Source organism: Citrus clementina, unplaced genomic scaffold (genome assembly GCF_000493195.1).
Source record: "Citrus clementina cultivar Clemenules unplaced genomic scaffold, Citrus_clementina_v1.0 scaffold_2, whole genome shotgun sequence".
NCBI classification, from domain to species: Eukaryota; Viridiplantae; Streptophyta; class Magnoliopsida; order Sapindales; family Rutaceae; genus Citrus; species Citrus x clementina.
In genome coordinates this window covers 25,157,888-25,173,317 of record NW_006262688.1, presented here as the reverse complement: position 1 = coordinate 25,173,317, position 15,430 = coordinate 25,157,888, and the positions used below count along the sequence as shown (strand labels likewise).

The window sequence follows — 15,430 nt, the reverse complement described above, 5'->3', positions numbered from 1 at the left end:
GATACCAACTTTAAAGATCTATCATAGCAAATAATAGAAGATATAAAATCTAATGCACAGCCTGGGTCTAAGAACAATTTAAAAGAAATTATGAAAGAGATAATCAACGAAAGCTTCTTGCTGTCATTACTCAATTTCAAGTTGCTGTAAAGACTAGCCAATCCACAATTTTTGTGAAAAACAGAAAGAAAGTACAAAAGATAACTTGGTGATAAAAGTAAAGAAAGCTTTACAGTCTATAGCTGATCAGGAAAATGCCACATATTATGTGTGATTGTACCATTTCAACAAGTGATAGCTAATCATGTTAAGACATGCTGCCGTATTGTCTGAAGACCTGAGCTATTCCATAGAAAATGAGCATTGATCAAACAAGCAAGCTTGTTAATGATAAAATTTACGAAGAGAGAACATGTCTGGTCCGGTTCATGTCCCTTTCCCTCGTTGAATTTGCTGAAGGAGAGCAGCTGCTAGCTGTAATGTTGCTTGCAAGCGTTTCTGTGGATCTGCATCTGCATCCTGGTTACCAGTAGTTTGAAGTTGTTGACTCTCTGCTTGTCCTGACTGAACCTCTCTCTGTGTTGCCGGATTCACAGAGGCAATCACACTTGATGTTTGCTGCTGACGCTGCAACTGTTGCACTTGACCAAACTGGGATGTCTCAGGCATCACCGGATTATTTTGTAAGGCATAAACCTGTGATGATCTAAGTGGGCTGTCAGACTGATGTCCTGTGGCAGTCTGCCTCTGATTCTCAGCCGTTGATACATTTGGAGTGAACCCTGCCTGCCCCTGCTGCCCAAGAAGAGTTGATGCCAGTTGCGCAAGTTGTTCTGGTTGCAGGGATGCAATTGGAGTGGGCAAAGAACCTGAAGGTTTTGTGTCCTGATGTGACAACTGACGGTTTTCAGATAATGGGATGCCAGAAATTCCATCTGTATAAGCAGAGCTCGTTTCTTGCACTACTTTCGGCACAACTGAAGGATGCCCATCAATAGATGAATCAACAAAACTATTAGATGCCTGAGATGGTATATTTCTGTTACCAGAGACTGGGTTTTGCATATAGTGAGGAGAATGATTTGGTCTCAAAGAGGTGTTAATTTGATGAGGTGGGTATTCATGCCTGTTTTCACCGTACGAGTCAGAAATGTTACCCATAGAATGAACTGAACCTGGATATGATGCAGATTGTGCTGACATAGTCATATCTGGAAAAGAGACCCTTGAAGGAAAGGGTTCTGAACGCACTGATTGATTTAGATACGATGCATCAGCATTGAAGGATAAATAGTTTGCATCTTTGATCTCATTTGGATGGTGTATAGGCCCCTGATTGTAACCAGGAGGCTCCAGCCTCAAAACAACACCCGAAATGCTCAGTTTGCCCGGTACTTTCAGTACTTTCTCAGAAAATTCTGATGGGGGTACAAGAAACAAGGTGGTCTTGTCATCCAATTTAGCAACCGCTGCTCGTTGCTTCTCCTCCAAATAGTGCATAAATTCATTGTAAAATCCAATATCACCATCACTACCCGGGACAAAAAAGACAACCCAAGAACCAGATGCTTGGTAGTAATGTTTTGCCAGCATGTCTAGACCAGTCCTTGCAGTGCAATCTAAGAACTCAGGCCTGCAGCATAATATTGGAGTCAAAAGATGGTTTCACTGTTTCAGAATGTAAATGCAGGAGACAAATAAACCTGTATGATTTATGTAACACATGTTGCTAAAAAAGTGCATTGAAATTCAAATTTTCTATTGTCAAGGCAAGAAATTTCACAAGGTACTTGAATGTATCAAAATACTTTCATATAACTAAGAAACATCATTGCATTTGCACATTCAAAATGTTTGCAAACATCCTGAAAAACTTAATTTGGACTTGATCCAGTGATGAAATTGTGATGAAATTCTGTACTAGATAAGATTCAGGTAAATTGCACAAATTCAACTAAAGCAGGTAAATTTCACAAGTTCACCCGCAACAGTGTATAAAAAGTTCAAGCACGTAATTCAAAATTTGTTGGCAGTCAGTCAAACAACTGGTATAGAATCCTGCTGCAAATCATTTGCTTCAATCTGTAAAATTCTTTATAATGAAGTTTGCGAAAGGTTGGACGTGGATAATGAAGCGAGAACTAGACAGTAATAAATAAGCAGATATAGAAGCTACAACAAACAAGCAGCAGGCAACAAGAAACCCTTTCTTACCCTTAAAATCTATAAAAGAACTCAGTATTATGTAAGGAAGGTTTACTACTTACAGCATCATGTCCATTACTTTTCCCACAGGAAAGCAGCGAGCACGACAGACAGGAGTTCCTCCTTTCGCTATAGTTCCCTCCCATTTCCACTCCTTGAAAGATGGCTTCTCTAATTCAGGAGTGAATTTTTTCCTGTCAACAGGATTTGGTGGCAGAGAACCAAAACCTGCCTGAAAACTATCATGAGGTGTTCTCCAGTGGTCATTCTTTTCTCTGCAAGGTAGAGCTAAATTCATCTGCTGATCGGGGATCTGTTTATACCCAAAAGGTCCAGCGTCTAAGTTCTTATTGAAGACCTCAGGTTGAGAAAAATCAGAGTATGTCCTTGAAAAAGTGTGTTTCTCTTGCTCTAGATCAGAGAAAGGATACTCTGGCAGCTCTTTGTCAGGAGGAAATGAACCAATCTTTAATTTCTTTGCTCCAGGTTGGTAATAAGAATCTTCTGGCGAATCCCACGACTCTTCATAAACTGGACGTTTGTGAGCAACTTCATGGAAGTGAGGTGTCCTTTCAATGGGAGGACTCATTCGATGTTCATACATGTCTTGAGATAGTCCTGGTTCATTTCTGACTTCTCCAAGCCTCATTGGTTCATATGCATTGTTTCCACTACTCCATAAAGTACCTTTCCTATTAAAATTATAGACATCAGCATCTCCAGAATCCAGATTGGAGATAAGCTGTGGAGATCTAACACTCGGATCTCCTGCAAAGCTCCCAAAATTCCTAGCTGGCCGAAAGTTCTCAGAAGATCCAGAACGACCATTCAACTTGAAATGTGGGGAGGAAGGGCCATTCAAGGAGCCCCTTCCACTGTTAGCACCTGCTTCACTCTTTGCGAAACAAATATGGACACGGGGATTTCCAAACAATTTTCCTTGAAGAGTTTCTTTTGCTCTGCAAGCTGAGATTATGCTCCTAAATTGAACAAAAGCATAACTACGACCTGGAAATACAGTAATCTTCTCTATCTCACCAAATGGTGAAAAGGCCTTCCTTAAGATCACTTCATCCACTTTCAATAAAGCTGGAAATCCAATCCATAAAACTTCACTGGGTTCTGCATTTTTATCAGTCATTTTGGATTTTTCAGAGTCAGGACTAAAGTGACGTAATCTGGAGTCCCTTTGTGAAAAAGGTGATCCTCTTAATCCAGTGCGTTGCTCATCTCGATGTTGTAAATACTCTCCATCCTGTGATGGCGTTGACTTATCCTGTTATTAAGAAATTTGCTAAGATAAGGGAAGTGCTAACCCTCACTGTATAAGCAATAAAATAAAATAAATGAATTGAATCAGAGCATATAGGCTTTGCTGGAATGCTAATTACTGTTCTACATCTAATAGAAATGGTAATATGGATAAAGTAGATGACAAATAAATAACGATGTTGACAAAATGCAATTCATGCATGCATTGCATATGGTCAATTTTTTTCCTTTTTTTGGAAAAGAATATGATCATTTCTACTTGCACGCAATCTAGTGGCAGATAGCCATTAGGAAGTTCCATCAATTTGCAATTTTCTTGCAGAGAAATCTAAAACAAGTTCCACTAAATGATAGAAAAACAACTGCATCCCAGCAAACAGAACGTGCTGTGCATTCTACCTAGAAGCCATACCAAAAGCATATTAATGGTTTCAATATTTTTCCCAGTAATCTGCAGTAATAATTTTTTTTTAATTAATCCACGCACTCATTGAAGCTCAAACCAAGGCCCTGAGCCCTAGGAAGGCCGCTCCTTACCACCAGAGCTAGACTTTGGCTTCACAGAGAAATAAATTACGAATAGAATGAAATATTAACAATGCTAAGCTCAACAGGTGAAATGTGAAGAATGCAGTAGCACATTACAACAAACAGAAATATGGCATTCTCTTCCCACTAAACTAACAAAAAAAATAAAGAAAAAGGGATCTGTTAGCATGGAGAAACACTGAACAAAAGAAGTTCAGCTCTAGGGACTTCACAAAATGTGCTCTATCTCTCCTTTGCACCCTTTGTTAAATGATGCAAAGCAGTAGTCACAACACAATTACTGCATAACACCGTTAGCAATAATAAGTAGTTTAATCACAGGAATGTGCGCATACGATATGACACACAAAATTATTCAGACAAGATCAACTGAAACTGTTGAGAGATCATGATTTAAAGAAGACAATGTGACCTCTCAAAATTCTGAAAATTGCAGCCTCGCTGCAAGCAATTACATATACATAATTGCCGATGATTTTTGAAGTAGATCACAAGTTACAATGAGAATGCTATCATCTCTTCCTGCACACTTGAAAAAGTCACATGGAATGGTCAAAAGCAATTTCTCTTTTGCGCTTATTGCCCAAGCTTTGGCAGGCAGGACAATAGTGTTTCCACCCTAGTATATTGAACCCTGGAGAGCCATTTAGCAAACACAAAGCTTCTATCTGGCATCCATTACTCAGTGCATAAACCAGATATAATATTAAATTCATTAAGATCTGTAACTAGTATGCATTTAATGCTATCCTTATCCACTAGTTTATAAATCAACTTGATAGTCTATGACATGAATTTTTCCATGAGAATATCTGGGAAATGTTAGAAATTATCTGGTAATAACATCTGACTCCAAAATACAAGCGCTCAAAGGTGGAAAACTAAGAGGGTCATCTATCTTTCTCTTCTCGCACACACACACATGCATTAACCTTACATCTGGTTTGTTTCCTTATTCTTCAATCTTTCATAAATATTGTCTCTTTGGAATTTTTATTGCTTTTGCTGTCAAATCGCCAATATCTTTCGTATCCATCTTTACTTATTTTACTCTACTTGAAATTAACTTGACAGATCTTTATATCTTGGTCAATGATATTTGTTTACAAGTTTCAGTCAAGTTGTTTCTTACCAAGGTAAAGGGTACAAATAGCACTTTCTGAAAAAAGATAATAAATGGCTAATAATTCTCTTCTTTTTCTCTTATTGATCCAATGAAAGGAAATATACACTTTGACAAGTAATGTGAACTTTTAGATTTTAGATGCGGGTACAAGCAATACAACCATCTCCTAAATTTGCAAGGAGATTTATGCCACCAATCAGCACGGCATACATATTTATCGTATTCTCAAAACCTTGGACAATTTCATTAAGTAGTTCAGATCTTTTTCAACCTGTTTCCTTTAATGGCATTTCAAATGAGTAACTTATTTTTTTAGCATTAATATAGAGAATGAAGAACTTATTTCTTGCACGGTCAGGTTCATCCTTCTTATTAGCTAATTACACGAAATATTTCATGGTTTTACGAACATCCCATGAAGATTAAGCATATCCGCATATTTATAGGAAGGGCAATATTATGGAACTTGATAACGATGAACGAATAACTTGGAACAAGGAAATGGTTCAATGATGGAGTTATGGTAGAGGATTATAAACATGTCACCTTGAAACAGATAATTAATCAAATATTTATAATCATGACAATCTAGCTTCAGCAACTATACAGAAGACGGCCAACGAAGTCATTCTAAGTTCAATGAGTTCAGATAAGAGGTAAACTGCTATCATTGAAAAATATCAGCCATAATAAATAGAGCTGCGGCCGAAGCCATCCACCTCATTGAGACATATGTTTAACTATTCTTTTAACTTTCATAATTTTGCCAAATCCATCAAATAATCAGTTATTTTTAGCTAATAATATACAGTGCTCAAATGGAAAAACATAATCCATCCACTAATAATCAACTTCCTTTAGTTATTAAAATAGCTGGTGGCAGGTACTCATTATAAAATTGAAGAACATAATTAATTTGCATCACTTTATATGTCTTTTATGGCATTGAGAATTACTGTGATAGAGACCAAACTAGTTCTGTATTTAGTAAATGAGCAATCTGAAAGCATAAGTGAAAATCCAGATCATCCCTGATGTTTGCAATTTATAGCCCAGTTCAGTCCTCATTCCTCATTAATTAAAAATAAGATCTGTAACATTTGCTGCATGTTATATCTTACCATCACTGGTATGAAAGAAAATGCAGGAGTCTTTTGCAACCTTATATGGAGATAAAGGTACTCTGCACATGGACCTCAATTATTATGAAAGATTGCAACAGACAGTCAGACAAAGACACATTAACTGATAGTGGAAGAAAGGGGCTGAAGGAATTTCTGCGGTTACATTACTTAACTCAATTGCAGAATCAGAGCCGATGCTTAATTTTTTCGTTTTGTAAACTGCTTCTGTTCTCTGACTAAAGATATTAGTTCTTGCTGTGCTTTATATTTGTGCGGAGTAGAGGTACTGTGGATGATGACACTGAGTTATTATGAAAGAATGCATCAAAGGCAGATATATTACCTGCTACTGCATGAAACTGAATTTAGGAAATTGTTGCCATTACAATTACATTACTGGTGCAAATATGGAATTGAAGCTGATGATCCGTGGTTATTTTGTTTTCAAAGTGCTATCTAATCAGAAGTATTAATTGGATTGGAGTACAAGTATCTTTAACAGCACTGCTTTTGATTGAAATTAAGTGTATATTTAGGATTGAGGTAAATGTGGGTTGAAATGGTTAAGTATAATTGGGAGATTACCAAATATTATTAAACATACCCTAATTAATTACTCAATTGCGTCCACCTATTATTTTTTGTGCTGGTATCAGTTAACAATTAGAACATTATTTGACTGCAAATTCAAATACTATTATTCTTTATATGGTGAATCAATATCATCAATTTATAAACAAATACACATCCACATATATTTTCCGAAACTAACAAATCAAAGATTAATAATAATAATAATAACAACAATAAGTAATTAAAACAACTAACCGCCTTGGCAAATTCGATCCTAAGCGGATTGCCAGCAAGAGGGAACCCTTGAAGAGCCTTCATGGAAGCAATCGCGTCCTCCTCCATTTTAAAATTGATGAAAGCGTAGCTTCTTCCAGGCTGAAACGCTACGCTTTCAAGCTCTCCGAATCGCAGAAACTGATCGGTCAAATCCGCCTCCTCTATATTATGCGACAAGTTCCCCACCCATAAATGCCTCGACGGCGGCGTATTGGCGCGGCCTCCGCCGCCGGAATGCGTTCTGTCCTCTAATCTCCCGCCGCGGAACCGCTCCCTTCCTCCGCCGCGGCCTGACTGTTTAAATTAAGCGATTGAAACCAAAAAATAAAAAATAAATTAGAAATTCGAAGTGATGGTAATATGTATAAAAGTTTTTGAAGATTTAAGATGAAAAAAAAGAAAAAAAAAAGACTGACCATAATTATTTGATTTTGCGTTGCGTAAGTTAGAGATTGGAGACTTGGAGGTAGAGTTGATGGCGTGAGTCTGTAGAGATTACTTTACTGAAAACCTGAGACGAAATCGAGCTATCTTAGTTAGGTTTTCGAGATTGCTATTCAATTTTGTGAATTTTTAATTTTTAAATTTTTTTAAGCTCTAATTTAACACGGATTCTTTTTCGTATAGAAACACGGATTTTGATGTAATACGACAAAAAAAAAATTTCTATTTGGTAACGGATGATGCTCGTACGTGGCGGCTTGACACTTGCACGGTCTTTTATTATTATTATTTTTTTAATTTATATAAAGGATTTATTTATTTGTCTATTTAATATTAATTTTAATGATAAAATAATATGTAAAAAAAAATTAAGTGATAAAATGAATAATAATATCTCTTACAACTCATAACACTCTTTATACATTTTTTTATATAATAAATTAAATATTCAACAAAATTTAAATATATTATTTAAAAAGTAATGATTCATTTTAACTTATCACCTGCAATTGACTCTTTACATAAGTAATGATTCGTTTCACATTCGTGAACTAATTTTAGAGTTGCTAGCGCTCCTCTGTACCCATATCCAAAGAAATAATTAAACTTTAAGAACAAACGATACAAACGTTAATTCACGTCAAAATAATTGCAAGAAAATGGAAGTAAGTATCCAGATATGTCTAATGCCATCGGTTACTCTGTAAAATTAAATTTAATTCAATCATGGCATAGAAGCATAAATGGATTAACTTTTTTTTAAAAAATCGATGAAGCCATCCAAAATTGGAACATACATAGGATATGAGTATAGCTAGGAAATATGTATAATTAAACATGAAGAGGGGCGGTGTTCTCAAATCTAATCTCAATCCGCACATGCAAAAGCTATCATTGATAGGATTGAAATTAAGTTGATTCAGTCTATAAATCCTAAAGTAATGTACTAATGATCTAGCGAACGATGATGATGCTTTTCTTACGGTAACCTTACGTACTACTGTCTAATTTATCCAGCCTCAACAATGAATATTCTTAGATAAATCACACAATTTAAGCTGGTTCCATGTTTTTGTAGTCTCGATAGTGAAAAGCCTCTGCAGATGGTAATACTTTCTTAATAGAAAAAGCTAATTTTAGGGCCAGTTTGTGATTACGGTAATTGATGAAATAAATTATTTTTAGTATGTGGATGAAATAATATGAGGAAAATTGAAGTTTGGTAAATTGTATTATTGTAATTGCTGTGGGTTTGAAAAAGTCGAGCATATGCATTTAGTAAATTTTATTATCAAAATTTTATTTTATCATATAATGACTAAAATAGACATAAATTTGAATTGCCTCTCACTTATATATTATGGTTTATAGAAAAATAAGATATAATAATTTTTTTGATATGATATTAAAGTTATAATAGGAACTTAAGAAAGATGTGGTAACTTATTTAAGCCCATTTAGGATTACGGTGGAAATGATATAAGTAGTTTATTTTGTACATGTCCATGCCACGTCAACATCAAAAGAATACGGACTTTGACTTCACGAGAAATTCTAAAGTACATCTTATATTCTATATCATCAGTTGATGTGAAACCACCAATTAATAATATTTTAACATTTGTCAAAAATTTTAAATTTAAAATTAATTAATCAAAGTCAAACAATTTTTTAACATAAAAATTAATTAATAAGGCAAGTACACAGTGAATGGAACAGAATCTGAAGACTGATCAATTCCTTCTCTTTCTTTTCCTCATGTTTCTCTTCTTGTTAACGCAAAATGTTAATTCTATTTCCATCCCTGTCGTAAAATATGCTTCAACTTTGCAGTACATTGCCAAGATTCATCGCGGCGTTTCACAATTTTTTATAGGTCCTTTAAACATTTACTTAATTAGGCCAAAAATCAAAAGAAAAAAGTCCTTCCACTCATCTTCTGCACATCAACGAAAAGAACATTCCACTGCAATCCCAAATCCATTGAACTTGTTTAAAATTCTTTAACTCCAAATTTAAAACAATCACAAAACCCAATGCATCACTAAATGTTTGGATCTTATCAATTCGATACAAAACTCATTTTAATTACCATGGATGCTAAACTGGGATAGAGAGGGGTCCGATATGGTGTTAATCTCCATCCAAGGTCTGATATGGTGTCAATCTCCTTCAAATCTTACAACTTCTTGCCAATAAATATTTTGGGAGTTTTTGGTTTGTTCCAGTAAATAGAAATTAATTGATAAGAAGAAGAAAAAGATTGATATCAGCTGGCATTTGGAGGAGAGAAAAATTAATGATGGCTTGCATTCTTGAAATTCAACAAAACGATCTTTAACGTTGTGAGTAAAAAGTGAAATCGGTATTTTGTGTTTCATAATTCATTTGATCATAATATTGTACCAAATAGTTACTCAACTTGTTTTCAGGAAATGAAAATGAAAATGTTACCAAACTAGCCCTAAACTATTGAACATTCTCAGCCTCTAGAGCTACCAAGTTTCTTGCCAATTGTATATAATAAGTCTACCGGAGCAGACACTGAATTGTTTATAGGCCCCAAGCATTTAGCTTTTATCATGTTCCATGACAACAAATTAACTTAAACTTCCCTTCCATCTTCGCCTGTACCAATGACAAAGTTTCTTTCTTGTTCAAGTACTAATTAAAATCGCAGCTATGTATGTAATCAAGGATTTATTGCAGCATCTATGAGAACTGATAAAGAAATATATGATGAATTGGTTTCAGACCATGTATGAAAGAGTTCTTCGCATAAAGTTTGAAAATAATGTCACCATCTAATGAGGAATTATAGATTACTATTTATGGATAAATCAATGACATAAAAATTATGTATATAATTATGCACTTTTTTAAAAAAAAAAAAAAATTGGAACCTTGAAGTCCACCACCTCCTTTTGAAATAGCCAGCGATATAAGCCACTCAACAGGCATCGAAAGATTGAGAAAATTAATTAAGGAGCAACTTTCTGAAATCTACCCAGGCTGGACGCATGTAGCTTGTTTCTTCAATACAACTGATCAATAAAGAAAGTGCATGACTAATTAGATATATTGAAGAAATTAAAAAGAAAGAACATATATTATAATTATAAGATCATATAATCTCCGCGATCCTTTTAATTTATAACCTGCGAGTGATTCATTATGCGTGAGCAATGCTTAAGTCCTTTCACATTCATCATCAGCCGGAGAACTAATTTTATTGGAGCTCCTCCTTCACACCCAAATTCAGAAAACAGATTAAGTAGCATATCAAAATAATTACGAGAAAATGGCAGTAAGTATCTACAATGTTATCCGTTGTCTCTGCAAAAACAACATATGGCCCTGTTACTCCTTTGCACGTCCTGCTGCCCGTGGCATTTTCTTGGACGCCGGTTCTTCAACATCCTTGAGCTGGTAGTAGTGTGGAGCAATTTCAACCAACCACTTCGGTTTTAGGTCTGTTACCTGCCGCATATATTCCTTCGTCGTCAGAACCAATTCATGGTAAATGACCCATCTTGGTAGCACCTGCCCCAACCCTGAACTGGGATGTATATGAGCCCTCTGCGGATGTTTCACCGTCCAGTAAGATCCATTCTTTTGCAGCTTTGCAGAATGAGGGAAAAAGCCAGATGCGATGGCCTTTTTTATGGCGTCTAAATCATTGAGATTGGAAGTAATTTCAATCTCAACCCTGGCAAGGAGTCCCTCCAGCTGGTCCCGTATGTCTCTGGCACGCTTCATACTCCTGATCTGAATATAATTCTCACGACACCACTATGTTGAGTAATTACATTCCCTCCAAGAATTGTAAACCCTTAGCAAAGCAATGTGATCCTTAACATCTCCCAAGTGGAAGTTCAATCTTGCATTGTCTGCATGTATTTGCTTGTCCTTTGGACGATATAATATTGAATTTCCAACAGAAGCAATGGTGATAATCTCATACGAACACTTGTATTTATCTGAGGCAACTATTGTTTTAGATAGCATAGGATCAATAGGGAACTCAGCCATCTGCCTGCCAACTTTAGTTAGCTAACCAGCTTTATTTAATGCACCAAGAGCATAAAGCAGCTCAAGGGCTTTGAGTAGTGCCTCCTCTGGCGGCAGGTCTATGAGACCAAAATTTACCAAGTCATCAATCCCAAGACATTTGAGAATGAGGACAATATTTGCCAGATTGGTTCGTTGTATTTCTGGCACAGTATTATCATCCATACCCTTGTGATAATTGTGCAGAGTGTACAAGCGAAAGCATTTTCCTGGACCTGTTCTTCCGGAGCGAGCTGTACGTTGATTGGCTGAAGCTTTAGAGATGGGGTTTACTAACAATGACTCTATTCCGGTCTTTGGATTATATGATTTCACCTTGGCAAAACCTGGATCAATAACATACTTAATTCCATCTATTGTCAATGAAGTTTCAGCAATATTTGTCACAAGAACAACTTTCCGAGCCCCCTCTGGTGTAGGTTCAAATATTTTTGCTTGAAGCTCAGTTGGTAGGTTTCCATAAATGGGGCAGATAATCAATTCAGCTATTTTGGTTCCCAAGCCTCTCGTCCTCTGCTTCAAAATCTCCTTCGCTGTTTCAATTTCATCCTGACCAGTGAGGAAGACCAGAATATCTCCAATAGGCTCATTTACATGGATCTTTAGCACGGTGACAATAGCTGCTTCTATATAATCAGCTTCTGGCGCTTTCGCATAAAAAAGTTCAACAGGATATCTCCTCCCTGGAATTTTGAAAATTGGTGCTGAACCAAAGTAATCGCTGAACTTCTCTGCATCAAGTGTTGCACTTGAGATAAGCAACTTGAGATATGATCGGTAGTTAATTAAATCCTTTAGTAGTCCAAACAAAATATCAGTTGACAAGGTTCTTTCATGAGCCTCGTCCACTATCAACACGCTGTAGCTCTCTAGACTTGGTTCAATTACAATCTCTCGCAATAGCATACCATCCGTCATGTACTTCAAAACAGTCTTATCTGAAGTACAATCTTCGAAACGAAAGGAATAACCAACCTCATGCCCAAGCTTGACACCCATTTCCTGAGAAACTCGAGCAGCAACACTCATGGCGGCAACCCGCCGCGGCTGAGTGCATCCAGTCTTTCCCTGCTTGGTGTAACCAGCCTCATAAAGATATTGGGGTATCTGTATAGTCTTCCCAGAACCTGTTTCTCCGACTGTACCAAGGACCGGATATTCACTAACAGCTTGAAGCAGTTCCTCCCGAAATGGATAGATAGGTCAAGTTTTTCTCTCCTCCTGAAGCATCTCTAAGGCTGATTTTACCGCGGACTTGTCAGGTAACTCGCTGTCAAACTCATCAAAATTGTCACCATCAAACACAGATTCCCTAAAAAAGTCAACAATCTTGTCCTCAATCTCAAACACATATTGATAATCATCAGATTGCTGCTTTTTATTTTTTGAACCGTATTTCAAGTCTGCCTTTTTCCTTTGTTGTTTCTCCCAGGCATCAAATGGGTTCATTTTGTCCCCATCACTCTCATGACTACAGCTGATACAACCTTCCAAATTCAGTTGAACCAACGGGAATATTTGCAGGAAGAGCAGCCCATTGATGAGTCCAATTATGAGCAGCCCAAAGAGGAAACCATGTCACATATTGAGGAGGAAGCAGAGCGTAATGAAGCACAAAAAAGCACACGTATAAGGAAGCCCCCTGGGTGGTTAAAAGATTATGTCGTGTAGTGAAATTGATTTGATTTTAAAACTCCATAATTGCTGGGTTATTTCTTTGCTGTTATTTTTCTGTTACAAGTGTTGCTGAGCTTTAAAGATAGAGGGGTATATGTAGAGCATAACCCATTTTTGTAAAGGACATCGGAAATGAATCAATTCTTATTCTTCTCGACTCTTCTTTTATTCTCAATTTCTCTCTCCAAACTTGCTATTTCTTTTTAAATTTTGGGAGCTGGCACTCACTCGAAGAGTGTGACTCAATCGATACGGCCTTCGGTTGCAAGGGTGTATCATTGGTGCTTTCATGGCAGATTCTGAGGTGTTAAAGACGATTCAAGAGCAGTTTGAAAGCCAAACATTGTCGTTGCATCAAACATTGCAACAATATATGGCAGCGGTGGATTCTCGCCTTGACGATTTGCGTTCACAGATCCATGGCTCTTCCACCACCTCGGGTAGAGCTCTTTATCAACCTAACCCAATATCTCATTCCCCTGAGGTAAATTCTGGTGGTACTGGGTTATCGCAAGTGTTACGCTCTATGAAAATGGAGGTCCCTAAGTTTGATGGATCTGACCCAAACGGATGGGTTTTCCGAATTGAAGAGTTCTTTGATTTTCATGGTACCTCGGAACCTCTTTGTTTACGTATTGTTTCATTTCATATGGAAGGACGCGCAGCGGCGTGGTATCAATGGATGAAGATGAACAGCCTGCTTACAACTTGGAAGGAATTTTTGCAGAATCTCAAACATCGCTTCGGTGCATCCCTCTATGACGATCCTCAAGGAAACACTACTACAAAAATGACTTTTACTGACACTTAGTTATTGACACTTTGTAAAAAGTGTCAATAATTGTGTACATATGCACCATTTTCCGCTTTTAACAAATAGATATCATAAATTATTGATATTGATGTGTCAGTAAATTAAACATCAGTGATCACTGACATTGAAGTATTAAAGATTAAAAAAAAAATCATTAAAATTTGCTTTAACTCCAACTCGAACCTAGGACTTTTAAAATTCAAAGCTTTAACATATGGACAATACACCATTGGACCTTGTAGAATTAAGATATAATAGCGCTAATAAATTAAAAAAAAATAAAATAACAAAAGCAAAATATAACCCAGACTTGGAAACTTTATTTCATTTATGGACGCAAATATTTGAACTAAACCCTATCACTAGCTTGCTTTCTCCTTCTCTTTTTCCTTTTTCTCTTCTCGATCTCTTTTGTTTCCAGTTGTCCATTTGCAAACTCATTTCAATTAATTCAGACAGATAATGAAAAGCTAAACCCTAATTCAAGCTTCTCTTTTCTTTTTTCCCCATATCGAAAAACAAAGTGAAACCCTAATTGAGGCTTCTCTTTCCTTTTTCCTTTTTTCCCCAAATCGAAAACAAAGCGAAACCATTTTTTCCCCAAATTGAAGAACAAAGCGAAACCCTAATTGAGGCTTCTCTTTCCTTTTTCTTTTTTTCCCCAAATCGAAAAACAAAGTGAAACCCTATTTGAGGCTTCTTTCATCGGAGTTTTTTATTTTCCTGCTCAAATTTCACTTTTTTTGTTCGCTACTCGAAACCCATTTGCTTGACTTTAAGATAATTGTTGAGAAGTTAGTTAATTTGTTTGCTATAGAAGGTTCACCTATGCCTAGAATTGTAGAGGAGGATTTCAACGACTTTAAAGGCAGAGAGGTTTATTTTAACAATTGGTAATGGCTTAATATTTTTTTGCAATTTAATTACTGGGTTTGTTTTATTTTAGCTTATGATTATTTTTTGTAATTTTAATTTTCTGGGTTGTTGCCGATGTTGAGAAATTCATGTTTATTTGGAAGGTCGCGCTTTTTTTTACGTATTGATTTAAATTCTTGTTTAAGTCTTGTGGCTTTGAAGGTTTAAGCGAAATGGGGTTTATTTTATAAACGAGGATCCTATGTGGGCTTATGGAAATTGGATGTGTTTTAGCTTAGCTGCCTGATTAATAAGTTCTTGTTTTTGTTCTCTGTTGAGCCTTTTTATTTTGGAGTTTGCAGCAATTTGTCATTCCATAGTACGATGGAAGTTTAATGGGGAGTTTATTGGTGGATTGTGTTAGGAGTTGGCCCTTTTTTTTGG

The 15,430-nt window shown here is 36.3% G+C and overlaps 1 protein-coding gene and 1 pseudogene across 1 annotated transcript; both read right to left on the bottom strand.

The window, feature by feature from the left end:
* Nucleotides 1-98: 98 nt before the first annotated feature.
* LOC18051633 (flowering time control protein FPA) lies at nt 99-7,741 on the bottom strand. The gene is made up of 4 exons (XM_006447816.2): nt 7,542-7,741; nt 7,105-7,419; nt 2,268-3,481; nt 99-1,633 (listed from the first exon to the last, which is right to left on the bottom strand). The coding sequence occupies exons 1-4, from the start codon at nt 7,542-7,544 to the stop codon at nt 427-429; spliced, it is 2,739 nt and encodes a 912-aa protein (XP_006447879.2). The 5' UTR covers nt 7,545-7,741; the 3' UTR covers nt 99-426.
* A 3,188-nt stretch (nt 7,742-10,929) lies between these two features.
* On the bottom strand, nt 10,930-13,089 carry LOC18051631 (annotated as a pseudogene).
* Between the last annotated feature and the right edge of the window lie 2,341 nt (nt 13,090-15,430).

Bases quoted from the DNA above. Each gene is read 5' to 3' on its own strand.
- LOC18051633 (XM_006447816.2), bottom strand. The intron at 3,482-7,104 runs GTTAGTTGTTTT...TCTTAATAACAG, and splicing joins GGATCGAATTTGCCAAGGCG to GATAAGTCAACGCCATCACA. The intron at 1,634-2,267 runs GTAAGTAGTAAA...ATTATGCTGCAG, and splicing joins AAAGTAATGGACATGATGCT to GCCTGAGTTCTTAGATTGCA.